At 41.4% G+C, this 23,789-nt stretch overlaps 1 protein-coding gene across 1 annotated transcript in view; it reads right to left on the reverse strand.

Moving 5' to 3' along the window:
* Positions 1–23,789, reverse strand: part of ADAMTS17 (ADAM metallopeptidase with thrombospondin type 1 motif 17) — a 196,237-nt gene that overhangs the window by 41,082 nt on the left and 131,366 nt on the right. Inside the window, exons 15-17 of the mRNA XM_058156831.1 lie at positions 18,390–18,510; positions 14,372–14,446; positions 3,989–4,069 (exon numbers count right to left, since the gene is read on the reverse strand). Of these exons, the coding sequence (XP_058012814.1) occupies positions 3,989–4,069; positions 14,372–14,446; positions 18,390–18,510 (277 nt within the window). The remainder of the gene's footprint in view (positions 1–3,988; positions 4,070–14,371; positions 14,447–18,389; positions 18,511–23,789) is intronic.

A 23,789-nucleotide genomic window follows, 5' to 3' on the forward strand; every position in this document is an offset into this window, starting at 1 on the left:
ATTAAACCTGGTTGCCCAGAGCTTTTTTTATATAGCTATAGGCACTACTTACGACCACAATTGAGTCCAAAATTTCCATTGCCAAGCAGGACAGTTGTTAAGTGAGTTTTGCCCCATTTTACAAACTTCCTTGCCAAAGTTATATGTCTATGGAGATTCTCAGTCATCCAGGTCATGGCTGACCCAAAGGTATCTTTTCAGGAGGCAACTGGACTTTCTTGTTTTTCTTTTGAAGACATTTTGCTTCTCATCCAAGAAGCTTCTTCAGCTCTGACTGGATGGTGGGGAAGGGAAGGATTTATATTCCTTGCAGACAGCTGGTGATTTGCATTCTTTTCAGAGAGTTGTTGAGGACACAGAAACACCCTCCAAGTGGCCTCAATGACTCTCTAAAAAGAATGCAAATCACCAGCTGCCTGCAAGGAATATAAATCCTTCCATTCCCCACCATCCAGTCAGAGCTGGAGAAGCTTCTTGGATGAAGAGCAAAATGTCTTCAAAAAATAACAAGAAAGTCCAGTTGCCTCCTGAAAAAGCACCTTTGGGTCTTGCCACAGTTGTTAAGGGTATCTCTGCAGTTGTTACGTTGGTAACACAGGTGTTAAAGAGAATCTGACTTCCCCATTGATTTTGCTTGTCAGAAGGTCACAAAAGGGGATCACACGATCCCGGGACCCTGCAACCATCATAAATACGTGCCCGTTCATCTGAATTTTGATCATGTGACCATGGGGATGCTGCAAAGGTCATATGTGTGAAAAACGGTCCTAAGCAGTGGTGATATTCATCCGGCTCTATCTGGTTCGGGCAAACAGGTAGTGGCGGTCGCAGAAGGCTCCGCCCACCTGCCCGGATCCCGTTTTTGACATTCTCTGCATGTGTGGAGGTGGCATGTGCGAGCGCATGCTCACATTTGCGAACTGGTAACTAAGGTAAGTGGTCCTAAGTCAGGGGTGAAATGCTCCTGGTTCAGACAGTGATGGGGTAGTTTGGAGAACTGGTAGCAAAAATCCCTGCCCCCCCCACGCCTCGCTTTTCCTCTTCTCTGTCCCTGAAGCTCTCGGTGGTGATATAGCTGCAAACGACCTTAAATGACTGCTGTGGTCGCACTACAGCTGATCAGCGCTGTAGGTGGCTAGTAGACTGGTGCCTCTATTTTTAAAGAAGGTAGACCGGTGCGCTCCCCAAAAAAAGGCAATTAGTAGACTGGTGCCTCTACTTTTAAAGAAGGTAGACTAGTTTTGTATACTTTGTTTATTATTTATATTATTTATTATTATTGGCCATGCTCATTCAGTCACTTGACCACCAAGCCATTCCTGACCACCAAGCCACGCCCACCAATTAAGCCACGCCCAGAGATCCGGTAGGGAAAATTTTTAGACTTCATCCGTCCTAAGTCACTTATTTTCATTGCTGCTGTAGCTTTGAACGGTCACGAAACAAACCGTTGTTAAGTCAAGGATTGTCTGTACTGAAATATAGGTAGCAATTTTCTGTCGTCATCGGGGTGAGACAGAGGGAAAGAGAAAAGCTGTCTTTCAGGAATTCAGTTACAGTTGCTTTGTAAAAATGAATCTATCAACACAAGTTAATTTGTTCTCCTTCAAAACGAAGATCTCCTTCACAAAACATGAAGACAGATGAGATAATTTTCATGCAATGGAGCTGATCAGACAGAAGCGTGAAGCGCTAAAGGAGCTGGAAGCTTAAGGCGAACCGTCAAGCTTGACAACCAGGATAAAAACAAAAACAACAACCACAACAAAAGCAGTCACGTTTGGCAACTAACATTTGATCAACAGGTAGGTCAAACTAGAAAGAGGCTGGGAATCACTCTGTGGATATGAGTAACTTTTTTTTTTTACATCTGTCTTCATTCCAGCTGATACCCAACAATCTCCAACTGGCAGCAGCTTATTCAAATTAATCTAGCTCATAATAATTAATCCAAATTAATCCAGTTCATAGTTAAGAAAAGTGCTGATTTTTCAAAAATGCAAAAGATTTGCAAGATACCAGAGCACTGGCAAATACTTTCTTCCTATGTCGAAGCCTAGAAAAATGGAGACATTTTAGTTCCAAATACTGCCTGCCGTACAAGTAGAAATAAAAGCAGCAGAGCAGACAAGACGTTTGATAATCTTGGCAGCGATCTGGTTTTTTGGAGGAGATCCTGCAAAAAATGTGATACTGAACATTCCCAGCAGCTTCCTGAGCTACCCGTGTTTTGTTTTGTTTTTCCCAGAAAGAAAATTTCTAACCCTTGTGGATGTGAAAACAGGCTCGAAAGTAGGCAGACAACAACACTTAATGGAATCACCAAAGCCAAATACGTGACTAATTTCAAAAACTAAGCAAGAGCTGAGAAAGCCAGACGCCACGGACAGAAATGGAGAGTTGCAGAAAGATCCAAAATTCTGGATTTTGCTGGGCAGATACATTCTCCGTTCACATCATAAAAGCTGACTCAAGCTGTGCCACTTCGGTTACCACAACAATCAAACTCCAGGTTGTGGGTAGAGCTAAGCCCAGAGCTCACTGTAACAGCACTGCCAAAAAGGCATTATGAGTTGTCAACCTAATTTTGCGAAGCTTCTTCTCCAGTAAGATTGTACTGCTAACTAGGGCATACAAAACCTTTGCCAGACCAATCCTCAAATACAGCTCATCTGCCTGGAATCTACACTGTATACAAGACATTTATACAACCAAGCAGGTCCAGAGGTATTTCACAAGAAGAGTCCTCCACTCCTCTGCTCACAATAGAATCTCTTATGCCACCAGGCTTGAAATATTGGGCTTGGACAACTTTGAACTACACTGCCTACGGTCTGACCTAAGCATAGTACACAAAATTGTCTGCTGCAAAGTCCTACCTTTCAACAACTACTTCAGCTTCAACCGCAATAATAAATGAGCACACAATCGATACAAACTCAAGGTAAACCGCTTCAAACTCGATAGCAGGAAATACGACTTCAGCAACCGAGTGATCAACGCCTGGGATGTTCTACTTGGCTCTGTTGTTACAGCCTCAAACTCCCACAGCTTTAACCTTAAACTGTCCACTGTGGTCCTCACCCCATTCCTAAGAGGTCCGTAAAGGGGACACACATAAGCGCACCAGCGTGCCTACCGTCCCTGTCCTATTGTCCCCTTTATTTGTACTCATTTCACATGCTCAGGTCCATGTTTATACTTATATCTGTTATCTTGTACATGTTTGACTAAATCAAGCAAGCAAGCAAGCAAGCATTCTAACCACTGGGCCACCAGTGCTCAAATGCCAAGCAAAGTTAGGCTTCTTTGAATGGGCACAACTGAGCCAAGAACCGAACTGGACTTGAGAACTAGACGAAGGATCTTTGTTCTTCTAAATATAGAAAACAAGTTAACAACAACTGATTTTCAAAAAGCAGACCATCCTAGCTGGACACCCTTTCTATAGCCACCATTGGCCTCTGTCAGAATATTCATGACTGGGAAGACATGGCAACAGATCAGCCAATGGGAGGTGAAACAGTTTGGAGTCTGGGCATGGCTCGGCTCTGAGTCTGTGCAAAAAGGAAATTGAAACTATTAAGCTTTGAGTTCTGAAACTGCAAACTACTCTGTCTCCTGTACTCTGTTTGTGTGTTTGCTTGTAACTGCTACCACGTTGGAAGAATCTGCTGTTGTTATTGTACATTTATTCATGTGTTGTTATGTATATAAAGAGAAGTTAATGAATCCTGCAGAATCAGTTATCTGTATGTGCTTTCTGGATTTGATTTTTGCAACAAACTCTGATAGCCTCCTTCTCCAAAGCCTCTTTTTGAAATTGCCTCCAAATGTTTTCTTTTCAATGATAAGAATCCTAGCAGTAAAAGTCTTTGAGATATAAGGATGGCCAATGAAATAAACTCATCTCCAAATCCCCACTCATGTTGTTTCAAATGTTATGCTTCAACCAAATCCCTACGCTTCTCACTCTTTCTCTCTTTACCCAAAAAACTGTGGCCAGGTTTGTCCTCCATCACACGGATACGTCGAGCTCCAGCAGGAATCACGGCTGCTTCGATATAACCTACAACCAAGAAAAGGAATATATGAGCCACAGTATATCCCCAAGTAAATTCCCATGGAAACTGATAAGTGACCGTGGTGGCTAAGTACGCAGCCCTTACAGTTTGCAGAAAGAAATTCACCGCTCCAGCACTCATTCTGAAATTTGATGAGACACAAATGTCAAAGATGTGAATTATGACTCGAACGGGAGAAGGAAATGAATGTGCCCACATTTCAAATTCAGTTTCTACATAACTAAAATTAAGATGCAATTAAAGTCCAATTGGTGATATTTGGATTTCTTTGGGTGGAACAGAGCTCTGTTAAAATTATTGTCTTGCTGTTGCAACTTGTTCCATGAATAAAAACTGTTCTAAGAAAGCCTTTAAGGATATTTCAATTTCTTTTGGCTTCCAACTAATTTGCCAGCTTTTTTAATTTGTGGGAAACTTGATTCCGTCCTTCACATATATTCAATCATTGTGGCCGACAAGCCATAATTTATGCCTTGCCTAACTATGTACTATGCCATCCTAAACAATTGGTTGATTTAATAAAATAAATTAAAGGTAAAGGTTCCCTTCGCACATATGTGCTAGCCGTTCCTGACTCTAGGGGGTGGTGCTCATCTCCGTTTCAAAGCCAAAGAGCCAGCGCTGTTCGAAGACGTCTCCGTGGTCATGTGGCTGGCATGACTCAACGCTAAAGGCGCATGGAACACTGTTACCTTTCCACCAAAGGTGGTCCCTACTTTTCTACCTGCATTTTTTACGTACTTTCAAACTGTTAGGTTGGCAGAAGCTGGGACAAGTAACGGGAGCTCACCCCGTTATGTGGCACTAGGGATTCAAACCGCTGAACTGCCGACCTTTTGATCGACAAGCTCCGTGTCTTAGCCACTGAGCCCTTATTTATTTTAATGAATTATGGCTCAATAAATTATGCTTTTGCATAAGTGGCAAACTAGGACAATACCTGCTTAAGTTAAGCATGAAGAACATATGATAAAAACTGAATGAACTACATCTATTTCTCCCAAATAATTCAATGAATGCATCATAGGAAATCTTAACAGAACAGTTGGAAAGATGGAGAAAATCTAACTATGTGGTTGCTAGGAGTTGAAAATAACTCCTATATTCAATCAATCAATTGATCAATCATGCCCATCCCGGCTAGTCAACCTTCCCAGACCTGGTGTCCTGTTGTGTAGCTGGAAGGGACCATATTGGAAAACTTGGATTTGGTTTCTACCAGAAGCATTTCTTATCAAGAACAATATGATAATAGAGCATCTGTTTCAATAACCATTTCTTGTTTTTTTGTCTTTTGTTTCCCCTTATTAATCTATGTTACAATCCCCACCCTGACTGCACATTCATTTTTCATTTTCTTCTCCTTTCATTAGTTTACCCAAGAAATAGCTTAATACCACAGAAAGGAAAACTGAAAAGAGGGTCTACAATAGAAAATTCAGAGTTAAAAATCTGGCGCCAACATGTTGGGTTCAGCACTGTTATGATTTCAGTGTATCTAACTATCGTCTCGCCTTTAGTGTCAACTATTGTTTTAATCGTTATTACAACCGCAGTTATGTAAGTGGTCATAATCCAGGGAAACAGCTGTCTAACATACAGCTTGGCAGCAAGAATTTGGCCTTGCTCTTAACCAGCATGTTCAAATTGTATCGAGTCATTACATTCTAAGATGGCAAATTGTAGCTGGCAAATTATTTCGGTGGGCCTTCAGGAATTTGAAGGGTTTGTATCAATGGTGGGATCCAGCCAGTTCGCACCTATTCGGGAAAACCGATTGTTGGAAGAAATATTATTTTCTTTTTTTCCACTTTACAGGGCTAATCCTGTAAGGAAGGCAGGAAGGAAGCATTCTGGTGTTGTTTCTAGCCTCATCTTTATTGCCCTGCTTACAGAAACTGCCTCTCTGGTTAACCCTTATTACATTGTAACAGCTAAGGTGAAGCATCCATCGACGTGAGTGACGTTGAGTTGGGCACATCCACACAGCCATGCCTACCCAGGTGGTCATTAGGGCAGAGAACTAGTTGTTAAGTTATTTGAATCCCACCACTGGTTAATATCCCTTCTGCAGGAAGAGTCGGCATTACAGATGTTCTTTAGTATTTGAGAAATTTAGTATTCTCGTACAGTTGTTTCATTAGCAAGCTAAGTAATATCATCATGCCCTAACGATGCACTGATGATGTTACACAGCTTAGTAATGAGTTATCTGCAGGAATCAACAAACTTTGAGAACACTGAGATCCCAACAGTTCAACCCTAAGTTACATATATATTCTTTACTATTGGAAGTCTATAATGTTAAACCCTGTTTTCCCAGAAATAAGACCCAATTGGAAAATAAACCCTAACATGATTTTTCAGGATGCTCGTAATATAAGCCCTACCTTCCAAAATAAGCCCCAGTTAAGGTTGTCAGCCAGATGGTGCATTTAGTACTGTATTCCACCCCGCAAATAAGAACTAACTAGAAAATAAGCCCTAATGTATCTTTTGGAGCAAAAATTAATATAAGACCCAGTCTTATTTTCGGGAAAACATGGTATTATTGTGGGGTCTTTTTTAGCTTTAGCTTTATTATTGTTGGAGACCAGTAGCTATTTGGCGCCAGATGTAACTGAAGTGATATACAAACCCAGTAAAATAAATGCTTATATAAATAAATAAAAAAACAATACCGACAGACCCCAAACCAAAGATTATTATCACCGATAAGGTGAGATAACGTAACAAGGCATAGTCAAAGGGAAGAGGGTAGAAAGTATACATGTCACCAATGTTAGGACAAACTGAATGAACTACATCTATTTCTCCCAAATAATTCAATGAATGCATCATAGGAAATCTTAACAGAACAGTTGGAAAGATGGAGAAAATCTAACTATGTGGTTGCTAGGAGTTGAAAATAACTCCTATATTCAATCAATCAATTGATCAATCATGCCCATCCCGGCTAGTCAACCTTCCCAGACCTGGTGTCCTGTTGTGTAGCTGGAAGGGACCATATTGGAAAACTTGGATTTGGTTTCTACCAGAAACATTTCTTATCAAGAACAATATGATAATAGAGCATCTGTTTCAATAACCATTCCTTGTTTTTTTGTCTTTTGTTTCCCCTTATTAATCTATGTTACAATCCCCACCCTGACTGCACATTCATTTTTCATTTTCTTCTCCTTTCATTAGTTTACCCAAGAAATAGCTTAATACCACAGAAAGGAAAACTGAAAAGAGGGTCTACAATAGAAAATTCAGAGTTAAAAATCTGGCGCCAACATGTTGGGTTCAGCACTGTTATGATTTCAGTGTATCTAACTATCATCTCGCCTTTAGTGTCAACTATTGTTTTAATCGTTATTACAACCGCAGTTATGTAAGTGGTCATAATCCAGGGAAACAGCTGTCTAACATACAGCTTGGCAGCAAGAATTTGGCCTTGCTCTTATCCAGCATGTTCAAATTGTATCGAGCCATCACGTTCTAAGATGGCAAATTGTAGCTGGCAAATTATTTCCATGGGCCTTCAGGAATTTGAAGGGTTTATATCAGTGGTGGGATTCAGCTGGTTCGCACCTATTCAGGAAAACCGGTTGTTGGAAGAAATATTATTTTCTTTTTTTCTGCTTTACAGGGCTAATCCTGTAAGGAAGGCAGGAAGGAAGCATTCTGGTGTTGTTTCTAGCCTCATCTTTATTGCCCTGCTTACAGAAACTGCCTCTCTGGTTAATCCTTATTACATTGTAACAGCTAAGGTGAAGCATCCATCGATGTGAGTGACATTGAGTTGGGCACATCCACACAGTCACATGACCACCGAGCCATGCCTACCCAGGTGGTCATTAGGGCAGAGAACTAGTTGTTAAATTATTTGAATCCCACCACTGATTAATATCCCTTCTGCAGGAAGAGTCGGCATTACAGATGTTCTTTAGTATTTGAGAAATTTAGTATTCTCGTACAGTTGTTTCATTAGCAAGCTAAGTAATATCATCATGCCCTAACGATGCACTGATGATGTTACACAGCTTAGTAATGAGTTCTCTGCAGGAATCAACAAACTTTGAGAACACTGAGATCCCAACAGTTCAACCCTAAGTTACATATATATTCTTTACTATTGGAAGTCTATAATGTTATACCCTGTTTTCCCAGAAATAAGACCCAATTGGAAAATAAGCCCTAACATGATTTTTCAGGATGCTCATAATATAAGCCCTACCTTCCAAAATAAGCCCCAGTTAAGGTTGTCAGCCAGATGGTGCATTTAGTACTGTATTCCACCCCGCAAATAAGAACTAACTAGAAAATAAGCCCTAATGTATCTTTTGGAGCAAAAATTAATATAAGACCCAGTCTTATTTTCGGGAAAACATGGTATTATTGTGGGGTCTTTTTTAGCTTTAGCTTTATTATTGTTGGAGACCAGTAGCTATTTGGCGCCAGATGTAACTGAAGTGATATAAAAACCCAGTAAAATAAATGCTTATATAAATAAATAAAAAAACAATACCGACAGACCCCAAACCAAAGATTATTATCACCGATAAGGTGACATAACGTAACAAGGCATAGTCAAAGGGAAGAGGGTAGAAAGTATACATGTCACCAATGTTAGGACAAACATATGGACATTCTTTAAATGTACAATTTCAAGATTTTATCCAGAAATTTAAAGAATTAAAAAAAGTAATTTTTTGTCGGATCCTCCATGGCTTCCAACTAGACCCAGATTTACACCAAATATCCACTAACTGGACACATCAAAACAATACCAATATTCAGGAGAAGTGAAGAACTCAATCCCAGTGGGAAGAATCTTTTTCTATTTCCACATTATAAGCGAAAACCAAATGCAGTCGTACCAGGAGCTGGGCAATTCTGATTTGAATAAAGAGATAGTTAACTAATTTTTGCCGACTGAAATCTTATAGACGTTCACTTAAGCACTATTTGGTTCATCTGAGGGATTTTAGTAAGTAAATGTGGATGTGCGTCTATGGAGATTCTCAGTCATCCAGGTCATGGTTGTCGCAAAGGGTGTTGTTTTTTTTACCCAAAGGCAATTGGACTTTTTTTTCCATGAAGAGGTTTTGCTTCTTATCCAAGAAGCTGCTTCAGTTCTCTTTTTCAGTTCTCAGCTTCTTGGATGAGAAGTGAAACCTCATCAAGGAAAAACCAAAAGAGTTCAGAGTTGCCTTTTGAAAAAACACCTTTGGGACAAGTAAATTATTTACCAAATACAATGCTACCTCTGTACAACTAGACTCCTGGGGTTTTGACTTTCTTTTTACCCTTATAAATTAATGGAAATCAATTTCTCAGCATTTAGAGAAATGTGAGTCCTGATACAGTCTCTCACGCAGGGGTGGGCTTGAAAATTCTTAGCAAGGGGTTCTCTGCCTGGTTGCTGGGTGGGCGTGGCTATGGTGGGCGTGGCCTAGTTGGCTCCTGCACCATGGTGTGGGGGTGGTGTTTTGCCCTCCCCAGGCTCTGGAGGCTTTCCTCGAGCCTCCAGGAAGGCAAAAACAGCCTCCCCAGGCTCCTGAGGCCCTCTGGAGGCCAGAAACGGGCTCAACTACTACCAGTAGGCCTGTTTTTCACCCTCCGTGAGCCTCTGTGCACACCCTGCACTTACCTGCATCCAAAACGGGCCGCGTGGGGACTCCTGGGAGGGGAGGGATGGGCGGGGCCAGTCAGGAGTGGAATTTGAAGGTTCTTCGAACTGCACAGAATCTTAGCTAGAGGTTCTCCTGAACCCCTGCGAACCCCCAACAGCCCACCCTTGCTATCACCATTTGCAAGCCACCACTCCCTTAGCAGTCTGCAATTGTAGCATGGATTCCAGAATAATCAGTAAATTTCAATTTACTGAAATGACCAAAAAAAAAACACCCTCTACGGCGATTAAATCGTCCTCAACTTTCAGTAGAATCTGGTTCATTCCTTCCGACGCCAATTCCAGAGAGAGACAGTTAAGACAATTGTGCTACAACAGAATAACAGGCTCCGTTCTTTTTAGGTTCCATTCCAATCCATTGAGCTCAAAATAATTTCAGATCGAACAATAAGGTTTCCAAAGCCCCCTGAGAACTCTTCGTTATTTGTTAATTCGTGGTATTACTGTATATGCAAGTGCACTCTATCTCAGGAACAATTCTCTCTTTTCTGGCACATAATCCTCTTTCTGTCTCGCCTGCGTTACATCAAGGCCTCAGGAATGCACAACTGGGCTTGAAGAGAATTGGGGTGTTAAAATTATATGGTAGGGCTCACATGAAGGGAGACACCTGAACCGATGGGAAGAGAGCGGAGCAAAGGGGACCGAAAGATTGCCTTTATCCCTGTGAAGGTTCACAGAAGGGGAACAGCTGGTGCTGTGCCTTCCCTGAGAAATCTGGAAGAACTAGCGAGCAACAGTTTCCTTCAGTCTTTGATACCATAATTCTGTCTTTTTTGCCTCTAGCCATGGAGTCCTTGGAGGAAAACCACAACAAGAAAATAAGAGAGTTGGAAGGAACCATGGAGGTTTTCTAGTCCAATCTCAGGCAAATGACTCTATACCAGTGGTGGCAAACCTCTTACTCACCGAGTGCTGAACAGGAATGCATTTTGTGGCTGCCGCCATGTGCTGCATGTGCAATCACTCCCTCTGCACATGATTGTGTTTTTCGTGCACGCAATGCACATGCACAAACGCCATCTACGCATGTGTGCACTGCGTGCTAGTACCCTCGCACGGCTGTGCAAATGTGAATGCAGGCACAGGAGAGCTCCAAAGACCAGCTGGGTCCCCTGAATCGTGCACATGTGCACTGGAGGCCCGAACACCAGCTGGGGCATGTGCACATATGTAGCTGCAGGTGATTTGGGCGACAGCTCGCGAGCCCAGAATGATGGCTCTGCGTGCCACCCTGGGCACACATGCCATAGATTCGCCATCACGGCTCTATACTATTTCAGACAAATGATTGTCCAATCTCTTCTTAAAAACCTCTGGTGTTGGAGCACCCACAACTTCTGGAGGCAAGCTGTTCCACTGGTTAATTGTTCTCACTGTCAGGTTGCTTCTCTCCTTGATTAGTTTCCACCCATTGCTTCTTGTCCTGCCTTCAGATGCTTTGGAGAATAGCTTGACTCCCTCTTCTTTGTGGCAGCCCCTGAGATACTGGAAGACAACTATCATGTCTCCCCCTAGCCCTTCTTTTTACTTCTTGAAGTTATTGGCAGATTTCAAAGCCAACAGCTAATGGCATCAATGATGAGTTTGGAACTGTTAACAGAATTCTTATAATTAGCTGGTTCCCATAGTATCTGCAAGGATTCCACTGAATTAATATTTTCAAAGGCACGAACATGCTAACGCTTCTATGAAATGCACGCAATGATTGTTATCATCATCAATGATGAAAGCTGGAATTTTTCTTCCGGAGAAAACAATTGTTGTTTCTTCGAAAAGAAAGATACAGCAAATGTCACTAAATGCCTTCTTCCCAATGTCTTCCTTTTTCATTCAAATTGCATCCTGCTCCCTTTTTGGAATAACCAGCGGGAAATATTAGGTAGATAACTCGCCTTCTCTTCCCGTTGGGCTTCTCCTTTAAAGGTGGAATCATCTGCAGGTGGAATTGTAAAGGTTGACATTCTGATTGCTGTGAATAAGCATCTTGATTGACTTTTCAGTAGCATGAACCTGCCCATAGACTGCTCATAAGCCTGTAAACCAGAGGTGAAATGCTTTCGGTTCAGACCGGATCGATCGATCCGGTAGTAATGGTGGCAGGTGGTTCGGAGAACCGTTAGCAAAAATCCCTCCCCCTCCCCGCCCATGCCCACCTAATGCCCAGTCGCCTGCTTCCCCATTTGCCGCTTCTTTTAAAAAATGCTTTTAAAAGGTAAAAAAAAAAGAGGCTCTGATGATCATAGCTGAGCCACGCGATCATTAGAGCCTTTTCTTTTACTTTTAAAAGCATTTTTTACAACCTATTTAACCGACTACATTGTTAAAAAAAATGTTTTTGAAAGGTTAAAAAAAAGGCTCTGATGATTCCAGCTGAGCCACGCGATCACCAGAGCCTTTTTTTACTTTTAAAAGCATTTTTTTACACAACCTATTCAACTGAATAAGTTGTAAAAAAATGCTTTTAAAAATTAAAAAAAAAGATCGCACACCACAGCTGGTCACACACATACACACACACAGCACACGCTGTTCTGCTTACCCCATGCCTCCTTTTCGTGTGCACTGTGCGTGCACGCACACCTTGCATTTGGTGCGTGGTGCGCACTGCACATATGCTTATGCAGTGCGCATGTGCAGCCAGAAAATTGGTAGTAAACCAGTTCAGATTTCACCACTCCTGTAAACCTTCTAATTTTTAGCACAGAAACCCATCACAGATAGTCCTTGACTTACGACAACAATTGGGACCAAATATCTATTGCTTTTTTTTTTTTTTTTTTTGGCCATGGTTGTTAAGCCACTAACTGCAACCGTTAAGTGAATTATATGGTTGTCAAGCAAATCTGGCTACCTCTCTTGACTTTGCTTGCCAAAAGCCAGCTGGGAAGGTCACAAATTGCGATCTCATCCCCAACCATCATAAATACATGCTGGGTGCCAAATTCAGTGCCTGAATTAGAGCACGTATCCATGGGAATGCTGTGGATAAACCTAGAGCAAGGTCTGGCTATAAATCAGATTTTTTTTCCGGTGCCATTGTCGCTTTGAATTTTTATTTTTTATTTATTTTATTTATTTTGTCGAGTACATATTAGATAATATATATAAGTATAAGCATGAAATAATCACACAAATTGAATAGAACCAAAGGGAACATTAGGACAGGGACGTTAGGCACGCTGGTGCTCTTATGCACGCCCTTACAGACCTCTTAGGAATGGGGTGAGGTCAACAGTAGACAGTCTCAGGTTAAAATTTTGGGGGTTTGGGGATGAGAACAGAGAATCTGGTAATGGTCACTAAAAGAAAAAAAAATCATAAGTCAAGGATTTCCTGTATAGTTAACCCCACTCGTGCTAAAAATTAGAATCATGGAGGACTCCATTTATCAGAAAACAAGATGCATTTCCCCACCCCATCCCCGAGAACTCAGTGAAAAGATTCACATAAAGAAAGGACGCGGATGTTGTGCCTCACCCGCCCTCCTCTCCTCAGCCGGGTCCCTCCCATCTCCTGCTATCTGAGCCAGAGACTGATAGTGAAGAAGAATGGCCTGGCATGTCTCCAGCCCCCAGCCCTGGCACCATGCCCGGACAGACTGAGCAAACAAATCTCCCTCCTACAGCGTGTGAGCATGAAGCCAGCCACGAGTTAGAATTGCCGGCAGCAGAGCAGGAGGACGAAAAGACACAGTGAACAGATCCCCGCTTCTGGAGAATGGAGAGGCGACGTCAGCAAAAGGAAGGGAGGGGCAGGCCTGGATAAGTGCTGAGTCATGGAGCCACACCCCATGGCCTATATAAAGGATCTGCTTTTTGGCATTCCTTGAGTCAGGCAAAGTCTCATCCGGTTGCTGAAGTCACACCTTGGATTCCTGCCTGCCCTGAGAACTCTGACAGGAATTTGGCAAAGCTGCAGAGGCTTCATGGCCACGCTTGATATAGACTTCCCAGACCCGGCTGTCAGAGGAGGAGTGGGACACGACATCGGACAACAAAAGAGCTTTGAAATATATCCACAGCATCTCCTGCCCCAGCCCTGGCACCATGCCCGGACAGACTGAGCAAACAAATCTCCTCCTACAGCGTGTGAGCATGAAGCCAGCCACGAGTTAGAATTGCCGGCAGCAGAGCAGGAGGACAAAAAGACACAGTGAACAGATCCCCGCTTCTGGAGAATGGAGAGGCGACGTCAGCAAAAGGAAGGGAGGGGCAGGCCTGGATAAGTGCTGAGTCATGGAGCCACACCCCATGGCCTATATAAAGGATCTGCTTTTTGGCATTCCTTGAGTCAGGCAAAGTCGAACTTATCTTGCTGAAGTCACACCTTGGATTCCTGCCTGCCCTGAGAACTCTGACAGGAATTTGGCAAAGCTGCAGAGGCTTCATGGCCACGCTTGATATAGACTTCCCAGACCCGGCTGTCAGAGGAGGAGTGGGACACGACATCGGACAACAAAAGAGCTTTGAAATATATCCACAGCATCTCCTTCGAGTAGGATGCCATGCCGGCATTTCAAGTCAACCAAAGAAGGCAGAGGAAGACCCAACACCGAGAGAGTATCTATTTCCCAGCACCACACAGAGCAACCGAGACATCTTACATGAGAAACACTTGGGCACTGCCTTTGTCCTGGCCATCACACAGGTGGAAACTTTCTTACATTGACTATTGGAGACTAAGAAGAAGAAGGAGCATCTCCCTGCCCCAGCCCTGGCACCATGCCCGGACAGACTGAGCAAACAAATCTCCTCCTACAGCGTGTGAGCATGAAGCCAGCCACGAGTTAGAATTGCGGCAGCAGAGCAGGAGGACAAAAGACACAGTGAACAGACCCCCGCTGCTGGAGAAGGGGGAGGCGACGACAGCAAAAGGAAGGGAGGGGCAGGCCTGGATAAGTGCTGAGTCATGGAGCCACACCCCATGGCCTATATAAAGGATCTGCTTTTTGGCATTCCTTGAGTCAGGCAAAGTCTCATCCGGTTGCTGAAGTCACACCTTGGATTCCTGCCTGCCCTGAGAACTCTGACAGGAATTTGGCAAAGCTGCAGAGGCTTCATGGCCACGCTTGATATAGACTTCCCAGACCCGGCTGTCAGCGGAGGAGTGGGACATGACATAGACAGTCTCAGGTTAAAATTTTGGGGGTTTGGGGATGAGAACAGAGAATCTGGTAATGGTCACTAAATGCCTTCTTCCCAATGTCTTCCTTTTTCATTTAAATTGCATCCTGCTCCCTTTTTGGAATAACCAGCGGGAAATATTAGGTAAATAACTCGCCTTCTCTTCCCGTTGGGCTTCTCCTTTAAAGGTGGAATCATCTGCAGGTGGAATTGTAAAGGTTGACATTCTGATTGCTGTGAATAAGCATCTTGATTGACTTTTCAGTAGCATGAACCTGCCCATAGACTGCTCATAAGCCTGTAAACCAGGGGTGAAATGCTCCTGGTTCAGACCGGATCGGATGATCCAGTAGCAATGGTGGCAGGTGGTTCGGAGAATTGTTAGCAAAAATCCCTCCCCCCCCCCCGGCCCATGCCCACCTAATGTCCAGTTGCCTGCTTCCCCATTTGCCGCTTCTTTTAAAAAATACTTTTAAAAGCATTTTTTTTGCAACCTATTCATCTGAATAGGCTGTAAAAAATGCTTTTAAAAATACTTTTAAAAGCATTTTTTACACAACCTATTCAGCTGAATAGGCTGGAAACTTTCTTACATTGACTATTGGAGACTAAGAAGAAGAAGGAGGAGGGGGAAAAAAAGGAATTGGCACAGGTTTAGTTACACCAGCAGGGAAAGTTTGCACAAGTCAGCAGTCAGCAGCAATCATCTTTCTTCAGGACAATCCAACTAGCAGCGGGAGACAATTGTCCTCGCAACAGCTCTCTGGTATCTATTACAAAGCAATCCTCTTCGGGGAACTGGCTAATTTGGACACAGAACAGTGAAGGTGAATTGAAACAAAAGAGTCCCAGTACTCTTAATAGGACTTGGTTGCACTTTGACAAGAAGCGCATTTCAAAATATGTAAATGACCCATCGTTTCTCTATTATTTTTTTTTGGCGAAGGTCACGTGCGTTTATAAATAGCCCGTTTGGTTCAAGTTCTGTTATGATTCTCAGGGGGGCTTGTTTTCCATGGGACAGCAAAACGATACGTGCATCAAGTTATCACACGCAACCCCAAAATAGAAAAAGAGTGAAAAAGAGTCAGCATTGATTGGCAATCAACATTATCATACTTTAACTGGGGTAGCAGAGGGAACAGGCAAGAGGAGAAGGGTACAAATGATTAAAAAAAAAAGAAAATAGGAATAGAATAGAATAGAATAGAATAGAGTAGAGTAGAATAGAATAGAATAGAATAGAATAGAATAGAATAGAATAGAATAGAATAGAATAGAATAGAATAGAATAGAATAGAATAGAATAGAATTCTTTACTGGCCAAGTATGATTAAAGGTAAAGGTTCCCCTCGCACATACGTGCTAGTCGTTGCTGACTCTAGGGGGCGGTGCTCATCTCCGTTTCAAAGCTGAAGAGCCAGCGCTGTCCAAAGACATCTCCGTGGTCATGTGGCCGGCATGACCCAGATTGTTGGGGGCAATAAGTTGACTTTGTATATAATATACAAATGGATGAAGACTATTGCTTAACATAGTGTAAGCCGCCCTGAGTCTTCAGAGAAGGGCGGGATATAAATGCAAATAAAAATAAAATAAATAAAATAAATAAAATGACTAAACACCAAAGGTGCACGGAACACTGTTACTTTCCCACCTAAGGTGGTCCCTATTTTTCTACTTGCATTTTTTACGTGCTTTCGAACTGCTAGGTTGGCAGAAGCTGGGACAAGTCACGGGAGCTCACCCTGTTATGCGGCACTAGGGATTCGAACCGCTGAACTGCCAACCTTTTGATCGAGAAGCTGAGCCACCATGTCCCTTTAGAGTAGAGTAGAATAGAGTAGAATATGGAATGGAATGGAATGGAATGGAATGGAATGGAATAGAATAGAATAGAATAGAATAGAATAGAATAGAATAGAATAGAATAGAATAGAATAGAATAGAATAGAATAGAATTCTTTATTGGCCAAGTTTGATTAGACCCAAGGAATTTGTTTCCAATGCATAAGCTCTCAATGTACATCGAACAATTGTGATGAGCAACAAAGTTATAGTCATAAGAAGATAGGAATAGGGAAGATGAGAATATTGATGATAATATTGGCCTTTTCAGATAGTTTGACAGTGTTGTGGGAATTAGTTGTTTAGCAGAGTGATGGCACGGGGGGAAAACTGTCCTTGTGTCATAGAGGAAAAAGTGGGTTTCCTAGGCCAGCCGTGACATTAAAAATGTTCCTTCCTTAATCAGATCAGTTATACTTAATTCATCAGATAAGTTATTCCTAGACGATCTTTGCCTGCTCAAAACTGATAAAAGTGCTGACACATAGAATCATAGGGCTGGAACTGACACTGGAGGTCTTCTAGTCCAAGCCTCTGTCTCAAAGCAGGAGGCATTATATCATCCTGGACAAATGGTTGCCCAATCTTTTCTTGCAAACTTCCAGTGACGGAGCACTCACAACTTTCAGAGGCAAGCCATTCCACTGATTGATTGTTCCCACTGTTAGGAAATTTCTCCTTAGTTCTAGGTTGGATCTCTCTTTCATAAGTTTCTATCTTTACTTCTTCTCTTGCCCTCAGGCACTTTGGATAAAGTGACCAGATTTCAGCGATGGCAAAGCGGGACACCATTGAGGGGGGGGGGGGGGCTGCGCATGCGCGCTGAGTCTTGCCACCTGCCTGAAGGAGGAGGAGCGGCTGCTGCTTCTCCGCTCTTCCAGGCAGGCTCGGCTCTCCTCTCGGCTCTTCCAGGCAGGCTCGGCTCTCCTCAGCTCTCCTCTCCACTCTTCTCTTCATCTCGGGTGAAGTCAAGCAGCGTCTCTCCTCCCTCTCGCACCCCCTTCTACGCCACTCCCCCTTTTCTGCCTCCTCCTCTTGCATTGCCGCCTCCCATTTTCAGAATGGGAGTGAAACAAAAAAAAAAATTGGGACTTTTTGGAATTGCCGCGGGACGAGGGACAAATTAATAAAAAGCGGGACTGTCCCGCCAAAAGCGGGACGTCTGGTCACTATAACTTTGGAGAATAGCTTAACCCTCTCTTCTCTGAGATAGCCTCTAAAGTTCTAGAAGAAAGTTATCCTGTCTCCCCTAATCCTTCTCTTCGATAGGCTCCCTCAACCTTTTGTCATATGATTTAGCCACCAAAGCCCTTATCATCTTAACGTGGTTAATTATGGCTTATCATAACACGGTTATGCCAAACGCTGAATGGTGTGGTGGCCTAGAGGTGGAGTTCTCGCCTCACAATCAGTGAGTTCGATCCTAGGTAGAGGCAGATGTTTCTCTCTCTGGGCACAATGAGACTACGTCTGTCTGCTGAACAAAACTCCGCATTTGCGACAGGAAAGGCATCTGGCCAGTAAACATTCGGCTCCATTCAGTTGCCCGGACTCCACCCCCACAAGAGATTATAGGGTCATTAAAAGAAGAGGGTGATGGTTATGCCAAATTAGGATCTTCCAGTCTTCGTATGCGCAAAAATTACTCACCCATCCCTTTCGTATGGTTGAAGTCACCTTTCACCACTTTGCAGGTTTTCCCATTTCCGTTACAAATGCCACAGTGATCTTCTTTGGCAGAGGATCCAATGATCCCATCACAGCCGATTTTCTAATGGGGATCAAGAGGTTTTTTTTTCCCGTTATTGTCATAACAAAAAGAGATTTTTAGATATTTAATCTCCTTTAGAGATAACTAAAGGAGGGTAAGTCCTGGATACTCATTTGAAGGACAATCTCAGAAATAAAGGTTATTTTTTTTTATTGAAAGAGTTTTAAAAAACAAAAACATTTTTTCCCCTTTTTCCCCCCTCCCAAGAAACCCCTTCCCCTCCTCCCCCGGCTTCCCGGGTCAATCACAAGGTATTGTTATACATAAACCAAACATAGAATAAAATTTTCCCTTCCAATCCAAATAACCACATCCAAAGCTTTTCATCTCCCAACCCCCTCCCCATTACATAAAATAACTTCCTAATTATTCAAAGGCAATCTGATATTTCTTAATCTGATATCTGTTTTGTAGATAATCAATCAATTTTTCCCATTCAATTAAATATCTTTCCTGCGTATTGTCTTTTAAAAAAGCTGAGATTTTAGCCATCTCAGCCAAATTAATGACTTTCAGTATCCATTCTTCTATTGTAGGTACCTCTTCCTTCTTCCAGTATTGTCCAATCAACAGTCTTGCTGCTGTTATTAAATTCAGAATCAATTTAGTCTCAATCCCTGTACAATCCGTTATAATTCCCAAAAGGAAAAATTGTGGCAGGAACTTTATCTTCTTCTTCAGTACATTTTGAATAATCCACCAAATTCTTATCCAAAAGACCTTAATTTTCTTGCAAGTCCACCAAATATGAAAATATGTAGCGTCATCACAATCACACCTCCAACATTTCGCTTGGATATTAGGATACATACATGATAATTTTTTGGGATCTAAGTGCCATCTATAAAACATCTTATAAAAATTTTCCCTTAAATTCTGTGCTTGTGTAAACTTAACATTTCTAACCCAAATTTTCTCCCATGTTTCCAACATTATTGGTTCCTGAATATTCTGTGCCCATTTTATCATACAATCCTTTACCAAATCCTTTTCCGAATCTATTTCAAGCAACACATTATACAATCTCTTTATATGCTCCTGGGTCTGATTTCTAATTTGCTTTATTAAATTTTCCTCCCTTTGCATTATACCAATTTTTTGATCTTCTTTCTTTTGAAATAAAGGTTATTGTCAACTTACAACTGCTATGGATACCAGATTTTATATTCCTAAACAAGGCAGTTAAGTGAGTCGCATCTGATTTTACAACCTTTTAACCCAGTTATTAAGGAAACCACTGTGGTTCTTAAGTGAATCACACAGTCATTAACCAAATCTATCTTTTCCAATTGATTTCACTTGTTGGAAGCTGGCTGGAAAGGATTTAAATGGTGATCAAATGACCCTACGCTGCAACTGGCATACATATAGTCAATTGCCAAGCTCACTGTTGCAACAGTCATAAGTGTGAGAACTACTCATACGTCACATTTTCAGTGCTGTTGTTACTTTGAACAGTTGCTAAATGAATGGTTATAAGTTAAGACTATCTATAAGGTTAAACTTAAAGAATGCTAATCAGCTGATGTTGCAATCAGACTATGGAACTACCAATGCACCAAACTGAACATCACTTAATCTTCATATCCAGTAGCTTGCTAGATGTTTGGCAAACACCTTTTTCCTTATCTGTTTTCTGACATTTGGTGTTTACATATTTATTTTTTTATTTTTTTGTTTACATTTATATCCCACCCTTCTCCGAAGACTCAGGGAGACTTACAGTGTATAAGGCAATAGTCTCATTCTATTTGTATATTTTTACAAAGTCAACTTATTGCCCCCCCAACAATCTGGGTCCTCATTTTACCTACCTTATAAAGGATGGAAGGCTGAGTCAACCTTGGGCCGGGCTTGAACCTGCAGTAATTGCAGGCTACTGTGTTCTAATAACAGGCTCTAACAGCCTGAGCTATTACGGTATATACATATACATATACATACACATACACACACAAACACACACATATATTATAAAATATATTTGCTGATAAAAAAATAAAGGGAGACTAGTATAGATCTATTTCGAGCTATTTAGTTCTCATCAGCTAGCCATACCCTTACTCGAACTTGGGCTGCTTGCATACTAGGTAGTTGTATTAACCTCTTATCTATCCCATATTGGGGTACAACAGGTGCTTCAACAGAAAAACACACACACATACCAGGTCATTACAACACAAAAGACTAATGGGCACACAACTAGGACCACACCCACACAGGATACTACAAAACAGCTGACTAATCTGCAAGCACCCACTCCATCTACCAATCAAGATGCAACCACACAGCCAACCAACCCGCTTACAGCAACACTCCCCACCAGTATTTATAGAGAGATGGCAGCTCCGACCACGCTTTGCTCGCACAAGCACGAAGCTGAAAGCACCAGCCTGAAGATAATGAGTGAGACCTCATTGAAACGTCGCCAAGATACTCTCAAACTTACGTGGGAAGAGACCCGAATATGCCAAGACCTCACGGGTGTTTGTATATAGGTCTTTGGTTGTTCGGGTTTTCTCCCGTGTAAAATTGGAAGTGTCTTGGCGACGTTTCGACGAAGTCTCATTCGTCATCTTCAGGCTTCAGCTTCATGCTTCTGGGAGCAATGTGTGATCGCAGCTGTTTCTTCCTTTTAACTGCTAGTGGGGGTTTGAACTGATTGGGTGGGAGCTTGGCTGTGCTCTGATTGGATGGGGTTTTTTCTGTACTCTGATTGGCTGGGGTGTGTCCTGTGTTGGTGGGGCTTGGTTGTGCTCAGTCTAGTCTGTGCTGCAGGGGATTCATGGAGCAATGAAGCACGGCTGAAGCCTGAAGATGACGAATGAGACTTCGTCAAACGCCGCCAAGACACTTCCAATTTTACGCGGAGAAAACCCGAATAACCAAAGACCTACAAACACCGTGAAAACCTCAGAAAACAAATATATATATATATATATATATATATATATATATATATATATATATATATATATATATATATATATATATATACACACAGACACACAGACACACACACACACACACACACACACACTGTACATACATACATATACGTGTGTGTGTGTGTGTGTGTGTGTGTGTGTGTGTATAGACTTCTGGTAGATTAGATGTAGCTGGTAGATCAAGTATTACATGTCATGATTCTAAGAGATCCAATATGTTTTTGGAGAAAAGCTGAAGAAGCTTCTTGGATGAGAAGCGAACGCCTTCAAAGAAAAACCAGAAAGTCCAGGTGTCTCTTGAAAAAGCACCTTTGGGACAATATGTTTGTGGGCTTTAACCTGGTAAGAATGTTCTCAGTGGGACCTTTTACAGAAGAAAAACAATACTTGCATAGAAGAAAAAAATCCCTATAATTTATGGCCTTCCCCTCCACTGATTACCACCTTACCCAGCATTGCTATGTGGCCACAGCAGAATAACTCTGAAGAAATACAGCCTAAACAGATCAAAAGTTACTTCTCTGGGTTCAGGATATTCAGCACAGAACCCTGTGTCTTGTATTTTGTGATCTGCAAGCAATTTCAAACTACATGGGGGAATTGATTTCCATTAAATGTTCTATCAGCTCAAAAGTGTGAAATCAATCAGGGCTTTCGGCTTAACTCGCCTACACTATTTTTTTTTTTTAAAAGTTATGTCCTTTCTCTTGACATACAATCTGAATTTTTACCCAAATACCGATAGGGTGTCTTTCAACAAAGCTTTTTAAAATTCCTCAGGGAAAGAGCCCATCCATAGCTTTGGGTGTTACTTCACTAGCACAACTGTAATTACCGCCTCATGTAAAAAAAAAATAATGACAATGTCCTTTCATGGAGTACTGTAATGCTTCCCGTATGCTCAGCCTGCCATAGCAGAGTGTATATAAATATAAATATTGCCGTTGTTAAGTGTCATTCTGAAATTTGATCGTGCCAAGATGATATCACTGTAGCGAATTCTTCCAACTGTCAACACTTGTTCACACTATAGTAATCATATAGACCAGGGATTCTTAAACTTTTTGCTCTCAAAATCACCTTCCATTTTTAAAAATTAAAGAGAATTTCAAAAGAACTTTTGTTCTTTTTGTATGGGATCTCTCTCTCTCTCTCTCCATCCATATCTATCTATCTATCTATCTATCTATCTATCTATCTATCTATCTATCTATCTATCTATCTATCTATCTATCTATCTATCATCTATCTTTCTTTCTTTCTATCTATCTATCTATCTAATCTATCTACAGTATCTATCTACCTATTTATCTATCTATCATTATCATCTTATATATCTCTATCATAAATTACAATTGATACCTTTAGACAATATTTATTTACTGAATCATGTAAAAATAACAATATAAACCCATTAGCTATTAACATCAATAAAATGAGCTGTTGCAGAGAGGCCTACAAAAGAGCTCAGGACACAGTATAGAAACAGACATCCATAAATTATGTAACTGAGGTAAAAATGACTATGACGCAAGCAACGAGACAAGGATTCCACTAATAAACACTGCCAATATCTTAAAGCCTTCTATACATATTATGCATTTCCTTATACTTTCTTATCAAAAATATTTAGCATCTTGGTGTGTCAATGAATGAAAACTGAGCATAAAAGGAAAAGTGTCCTCAACAAATTAATGTAGATGTTCCAGGTTTTTCTTTTAATTAAGAGGGAAAAAATAATAATAAAAGAATGGAATGCTATCAGGTTGGCAACACAGCCTTGGTTTGGACTGCTCTATTCATCTCATCGGGAAGCCCAACCTGAGTAATAACTTCCCTTACCATTTTTAAGGAAAAAGTGCTCAATGACCACTTTTCTTGAAAAATTTCACTTGACTTGGAAAAATCTTTCTGCTTCTGTTGAAAACTGTTCAGAGATCCCATCTGAATGGAAATCAACTAATGTTCAATTAGCTTTTGTAGTTTAAAAGAAGTTCGGTAGCCATTTGAATTAAAGTCATGGAATACATTAATTTCTCTAACGAAAAGAGTCATTTGGCAGATGGGCATCCATACAAATTGAATGAATGAATGAATGGATATCTATACTTCAACAAATATTAAGCAGGAATGTACACTAGGAAATACTTACAATAGTGGCCAAAATTGTGGAAACCTTTTGGGAAAAGTGCATTTTTGAGGTTTGATGGCTAATAACACCACTTTTTTTGGGGCGGGGGGTGTCAAGATAATCATATTCCAGTGCAGTGGTGAAATCTGAACCAGTTTATTACTTTTTCTGCAGTTATAATTATTCTCTGAAGTCTGTGT

This window comes from Ahaetulla prasina, chromosome 13 (genome assembly GCF_028640845.1).
Source record: "Ahaetulla prasina isolate Xishuangbanna chromosome 13, ASM2864084v1, whole genome shotgun sequence".
In the NCBI taxonomy this organism is placed as follows: domain Eukaryota; kingdom Metazoa; phylum Chordata; class Lepidosauria; order Squamata; family Colubridae; genus Ahaetulla; species Ahaetulla prasina.